At 27.7% G+C, this 7,378-nt stretch overlaps 1 protein-coding gene across 1 annotated transcript in view; it reads right to left on the minus strand.

Annotated features, from left to right (window-relative positions):
• LOC111637255 (serine/threonine-protein phosphatase 2A 65 kDa regulatory subunit A alpha isoform-like) overlaps nt 1-7,378 on the minus strand; it is a 62,298-nt gene that overhangs the window by 25,259 nt on the left and 29,661 nt on the right. Inside the window, 6 exon segments of the mRNA XM_023382710.1 lie at nt 172-327; nt 417-564; nt 665-755; nt 1,211-1,352; nt 2,943-3,057; nt 7,068-7,097. Coding sequence (XP_023238478.1) covers nt 172-327; nt 417-564; nt 665-755; nt 1,211-1,352; nt 2,943-3,057; nt 7,068-7,097 — 682 coding nt within the window.

Below are 7,378 nucleotides of genomic sequence, written 5' to 3' on the forward strand. Positions count from 1 at the left end.
AACTATTGTTTTGGTTTTTTAATTAAATAATTTTCAAACAAAAATAATTATTTTTTCACATTACTTAGATGATATATCCTTTAACCCATCCTCTACAGATAAATACATATTCTGTTAAAATGTTCTATTATTTAATCAGATTTCATATATCATTTCAGATCAAAAATATACCTCTGTAAATTTATCAGCAACCATGTATCTCACTCTCCAAGATTTGTCTTCTGCTGCTTGTCTCAAAGTAGCCATCACAAACTGTTCGACGTCGTCATGAGGTAATAATTCAGCAATGGAAACACAAGCTTCCACCCCAAGCAATCTAACTGAATCCTGTTAATAATAAAATATGAAAAAATGAATTAATAATAAAGTGGGAATGTAATGCTACAATGCAAACAAAATTTTTTATATTAAGTTACTTGTTCATCTTGAGCCAAACTAGCCCACATGGGAATCAAATCAGATTTCACATATTCTAATTCTACTACTTTAGCAAATTCACCAAGCTTGCTTGCTGCAGCTCTGCGGACCATTGGAGTGTCATCTTGACAAAGATTTCTGAAATGGCTGCAATAGAAATATATATGTATATATTTATATAAAGTAAGAATTAAATATATGATTATTATTATTAGATTTAAAAATTTTCATTAAGCTGATTATATACTTTCGTAATTCTGCTTTCACACTACTTGAAACTCTGGGATAACATACGCTGAAGAGTCCACATGCTGATGTTCGAGAAGTAAACCAGTCACCTGAAATAAAATTAAGTGCTTTAAACTAAATTTTAAAATATTTGTTTAATGAATTGACTCATAGAAATTTATGGAAAAATGTAAGATTATCTCTCTATAGCTGAAGACTCCACTTAGGAATGTAACAGTTTTCTCAACTAAGATTTAATAGATTCCACTAGAAATTATTCTTGATTCAGAATTTTATAATCATCAACTATCACAATTACTATCAATATTTGAATATCAAGTATCTGTTAATTATAAAATAGAACAGTACAGCTTGTTTCACAGATCCTGGATGTGGTGTAAAAATGTGCAGTTGCAAGGACCAGCACATTTACTTAGTGAAGAAAATCAATACATTTTTTACAAAGCACTGTTGTGCATTACCAAAAAGAGGCTTTTTAAAACTTCCATCCAAGATATGTGAAATGATCTGTAATATTATTTATAAATACAATTTCTATACTAACCTGATGCTAATCTTTTTACAAGAGGTACAAAGTATTGCTCTAAATCAGCTGAACTATGCTTCTGTGATATGTTCCTTAGAGATTCTACTGCCTTGTCTCTTACGACAGTCTCTTCAACTGTAGCTAGACTTTCTAATGGTGGCTATAAAATTATAACAATATATATTTACAAATAATAAATTGCAAATTTCTTTCTTTAGTTTACTCTTTAGTAAACTAATAAACATAAATATAATTTAGACTAATGGAAATCATTTATAGTACAAAATAGTGACAAAAGTTTTTGCCAATTTTATTATTATTTGCTAAATACTGAATTAGTTAAGAAACAAACACACAGTTAATTTAATATAAAGAAATAAAATATGTTATTTTTAATAATATGTTAACAGATCACTTTGAATGTTCAGTTAATATTAATGTTTTGAACATAAATTTTAATAACTATCATTTTAAACAGATTAAAAATATTTTGTTACTTTAATTAGATTAAATATATTTATATAAAAGATTAATTTATAGTATTCAATTCTAATTAATTTTTCAAAAAATAAACAGAATGTAATTCCTTATTTGATAAAATCAGAAGCAAGCTAAGTTATCAAATATAATAGATAAAATATTTATCTTTAGTTTGTGTACAGACTGTAAAATTATTAATAGAACCATTTTTAAAATGAATATAAGAATTAGTAATTTTTAACTGAGAATAATTGAATTTGTTCAAGATGAAGCAATGATTTGAGAATTTTTTCATAATCACAATGCATTTTAAAAAGTCTTTCATATGCTTTTATTTAAATAAAAAGTAAGATGTATGTATATTGTAAAAAATTGATCACAACCTGATGTGTGTCTTATTGTACTTTAATTTAGTATTGTTACCATATTATCAAAATAATTAATTGCAATAAACCATCACAATGATATTTTATCTTGAAATCAAGTTTTGTTTGCATTGAAATTTTGCTCACACAGTGAAAGAAGAGAGAATTATCTGTCATATTTACTCGTATAAGTAATAAACGTATGTACGTAACTGGAATGATAAATCTAGTTGAAATGAAAAAGGAAAATATACTTTCCTTATCAATTTAGGAATACATTTCATTTTTTATACCAGTGATAAGAAATAAGAAAATACCTATATAAACTAATGATTAATATTCTGAACTAAAGCACTATTAGTTCTTTTACAAGTTAAATGTATAATTTGGTATATAAAAAAGCAATACTATATAATGAATGCTTTTTACTTATACATTTAGTACTGTTTAATTACCATACTATAAAACTGATGGTGATTTTATATGATAATTATCAGCTGTTTTAATGCAGTAAATTATTATTTTGTAAAAGAAATAAAAGGAAATTCTCAAAAATCATTGCTTTTTAGTTAGATATGATTACTTTTTAACACAATTATGTTATTTACAACTAACAATTTTTTACTGTCAACTGTCATTATCTATCTATAAATTTAAGAATATATTCTTTTATTAAAAAGTTTATGTAAGATGTTACATAATTTTCTTATACTCAATTAGTGTTCTTAACATTATAATACTATGAAGAGGTTGTTAAAATGTGAATCTAAAATAAAATTATATAGTAGTTATTGATTTTTATGTCCATATACATTGTTATATTTTCTACCATTTTTTTAAAATATCTAAATGTATATATGCAAATTATTATTTTCTAAATACTATTGAAATAAAAATTTACTTACTAAGAGACAATGTACATATTCTGGACCTCCCACTAAAGTTGTAAAATTTCCCAACTGCTCAGCTAAAGCTAGTAGAACTTCATCCTCATCATATATAGTGTCTGCAAGTCATACACTGAATTACTCACAAAATTTTATTAAATTCAAAATAATTATAAATCATTATGTTAAGTTTATATAATAGACTTAAGTCATCCAACTGGAAATTGCTGTGAGAAAATCAACCATTATGGATTAAAGTGATTTTACACACATCTATACTATTATTTATATTGGAAAATATGATTTTATCTATTAATTATTATATATGTCATAACCTCTACCATTTTCTCTTTTAACTGGAATAAATGCTCTCAAAACTTTTCATCTGCAGTGGTGCCTTGTACTGTACTTCAAATTTAATTCCTTCTAGGAGGCCATTTGAAGTCTGAATCAAACTTTTCCATTAGAAATAATGGAAAGTGTATTAATCTGTTTCCAGACCCTAAACAATACCCATTTCAATAAACTCAAAAAAGCAAACACACAAAATTTAAGGTAAAAATAACACAATTAAAATGCCCTAATGATAAATTATAATGCAATGAGCAACTATTTATTGTAACATAGTCACAATGACAGGCTGAAATTTTTAATTTATTTAATTTAAATATATGCTCTCCACCTCAAATTAATAATAGTGTCTTGCCCCTGTACATCATATTTTTCCATTAGCAATGGAGTTGTGCTGATCATCTATTAACTGCTTTCAGGGAAAAAGTTTTGAATTGAAATAACATGACTTCCAATTTGCATCAGTGGTTCATATATAGTTAATTGGACCCTGCAGCCTCCAAGGTTTCCATATCTGGTCTTGGATTTCATTTATCTAACTCCATTTGAGATTAAGGAAAGACAGACAAAAGTGGAAATTTATAGGACTACAATTTTTTCAAATTGCAGCCCCAAAATGATAAATATGTAAATATATATAATGAAATGAAAACTGCATTTATCAGTCACACACTGTCAACTCCAACACATTAAACATGACTGCCAGATTCTCTACACACACCAATTTCTGGTATTGCAATAAATTCTTTTCTTCATCTCAATTGTTGATATTACAACTTCCTCTTAAACTTCATTGGTTTCACACAATTCTTGGGTGCAAGGTTAATAAGTAAAGGTTATATTTAGTTAAACACACAATTTTTGGATATTTTTAACAGCCTTGGTTACATAACACAGCTGTGCAATTTAACACATTATTGCTAATATGAGATTGTATTCTCTGTTTAGAAGCTTATTTTAAACTTTTCCACTTGATTTTATTAAAATAAAATGTTAAGTAAATTGTCTTCAGATAAAAAGCTTATCAGGAATATTATGCTTTATGAGTTTTAGAAAGGATATAATGCCATATACATTCAAAATAATTTGTAACATGTATGGGGAGATGCTGCTAAACTTCAAACATGTCAAATGTGGTTAAAAAGTTCCATCCAGAAAATTTTGAACTAAAGGATTACGAAACATACAAGGCATCCAAAAGCCGAGGATGAAAAAATTGCAGAAAGAAATTGTTAAAAATCAACAACACACAATATATAATCAAACACCAAAAATAAATAGAAAAAGTACTGAAAATATAACAGCATAACAACAGAAAGAGAGACAACTTGGTTGCACAACAGATTGCGTCTATGCTTCGAGTGCATTTTTCTGCTGTGCACACAGTTCGAACTTCAAACCACAATTCGAACCTGAAAGTAAATTTTTTTGTCAAATTTACTGTTTGAACTCTGATGCATTCAAAGTACAAGGTACCACTGTATTTATTTAAGAATCAACTTTTAGATAATGATATCAGAATAAAATAATTTTGCATGTAATACTTTTCAAAGCATGAAAAAACATTATTTCTGCCCTTAGATATAGTCCATTCAATAATTACTAGCATAATTTTTTTTGCTTTCATTTCATTTCTTTTTCCAATGAAAAATATTTTTATAAACATTTTTTGCATGCAACTTTTACTTATACTTTATTGATAGTGAATTTTAATAGACATAATTATAGTCTATATAGAGCAGGGTTTCTTAACCCTAGTTGCTACTGATGTCAGAGGAATCACTATCCAACGAGTCCTTAAAATACTAGAGATTGTTTAGATTTNTAACAGATTTCATCCTGGAACTTAAAAAAGGGCTTTAAATCACTTTACTGACACTTTTTCTGATTTTTTTTCAATCAGGAAGTGTCAGTAAAGTGATGTTACTGACTTAATACATTGTTAAGACTACAGATGAACTATGAAGTCTAGATATTGAAAGCTGTTATTAAGCTTATAGATATAATCATTAACAGCTATTCAGACTGTACCACTTAAGGATCTCAAGGGAGACCAGATTTATTTCTGTAACAAAATTTTGTGGTAGGTCTATGTATATGAACATACACACAATTTTATACACTTAACCATCATCAATTTTTCTGTATATTATAATCCTCACAGGATAAAGAACAAAATCATGAATTGTGTAGCCTTAAAAATTGCATAAAATCAGCCGATTAATGCTAAACTGTTTTTGATTTTGTATAGCAAACTAGCCTGGCTGAACTGATTATCCAAAGCTGTTATCTTTTACTTTAGTGTTTTTATTATTTATTGTTTAATTTAATTTGTAACAATTTTTTGTTGTTTTAATTGTATATTTGGACATTCTTAACCATAAATGATTGCTTCTTCAACACAAAGATGCCCAAGAACAATATGCTGATCAATCTAGCAGCTTAGAGTCAGATTTGCTTTCCTAATGCAATAATGTATGCTCAGGACAACGTGCTTTGACTTCTAATAATTCTCTCTTTATGATTAGTTTTAGAATAGTGAGGAAAGTATCTATCAAAGATGGTAGTACATTCACAATGTCAGTCTTCATTTTCCAAAACACGTCTTGCTGCTTGCATTGGGAATGGTAAATAGTGTTGACACCCATTAGATTGTATCAATATACCATATACAGTAATGTACAAAATAATGTTTATGACAAATGCAATGTGGAAATTGTATTTAAAATTCACATCATCATTCAGTGCCACATTTTACTGTGGACACATACACCTTTTCTCAAAGGCTACACACCAGCTTTGTTCTTTATCATGCAAAAAGTATAATTCATATTTCAATTTTTGCTAGTTTTAAATTTACACTAAAAAAACAACAAAAATTAAAAGAAAAATATACCAAAATGTTATGCCAAATAAACTTAATTCCTAACACAAGTAATGAGAGAGAGCTTGAGCTCAACATTATTATTATTTCTTGTAAAATACAAAATATTTTAGGAATAAAATACAAATGAAAGTTCATTACTTTCAATTTAAAAACAGATTTTTAAATCCAGTTTAAATTTACTGTTTTTACTTTTTAATATAAAAATTTTTTAATTAAATAAATTTCAAACAAAAATAATTATTTTTTCACATTACTTAGATGATATATCCTTTAACCCATCCTCTACAGATAAATACATATTGTGTTAAAATGTTCTACTATTTAATCAGATTTCATATATCATTTCAGATCAAAAATATACCTCTGTAAATTTATCAGCAACCATGTATCTCACTCTCCAAGATTTGTCTTCTGCTGCTTGTCTCAAAGTAGCCATCACAAACTGTTCGACGTCGTCATGAGGTAATAATTCAGCAATGGAAACACAAACCACTACTAATTTAAGGTGAAGAGCATATATTTTGAATTAAATTAATAAAAAATATGATTAAAAATTGCAGCCCGGCATTGTGACGATGTCACAATAAATAATTGCTTGTTTTGTAGCTATAAATTATCATCATTATCATCCATCCTACTTACAGCAAAATTCATCCGTGGTTTCTTCATACGAAATATGAATTAATACAAACATAATTACAGTTATAAGCAGCAGAAACTTCATGCTCGGAGTTAATTAAACCAATTTATCATTAAAAGGAAACGTGATAACAGGAGAAAGGTTTTATGAAAAGCGACCTTTACAAAATTATTCTTAATTTAAAATATCAGCGCTAGAAATATATACAGTGGTGCCTCAGTGCACGAACTACTCCCAACTCGAATAATTCGATATTCGAATGCACGTTAAAAAAAAAACAATGCTCGATAATTGACTGCATGCTCGGCACTCGACCGAAAAATACGACCTGCTTAAACAAATATTTTTATTTTAACTTTAATTCTGTTATCCGTAAAACTTTCCCGCGATAAAAATAAGTATCTAATTTAAAAATAAAATAAAAGCCTAGAGTTGAATATCTTCGTCAGACAAAATTATTCCTAAATTTAAAAGTCGTATTTTGCCATTCTGTACGGTTATTCCCAACGACATATGACTACCAGACCCCGAACCGGGCCGCCATCTTTGAAGCGAATTGAACGCGCTTCCGCCATG

The sequence above is a fragment of the Centruroides sculpturatus genome, unplaced genomic scaffold (assembly GCF_000671375.1).
Source record: "Centruroides sculpturatus isolate CEXI.00-Female unplaced genomic scaffold, Cexi_2.0 scaffold60, whole genome shotgun sequence".
Lineage (NCBI taxonomy): Eukaryota > Metazoa > Arthropoda > Arachnida > Scorpiones > Buthidae > Centruroides > Centruroides sculpturatus.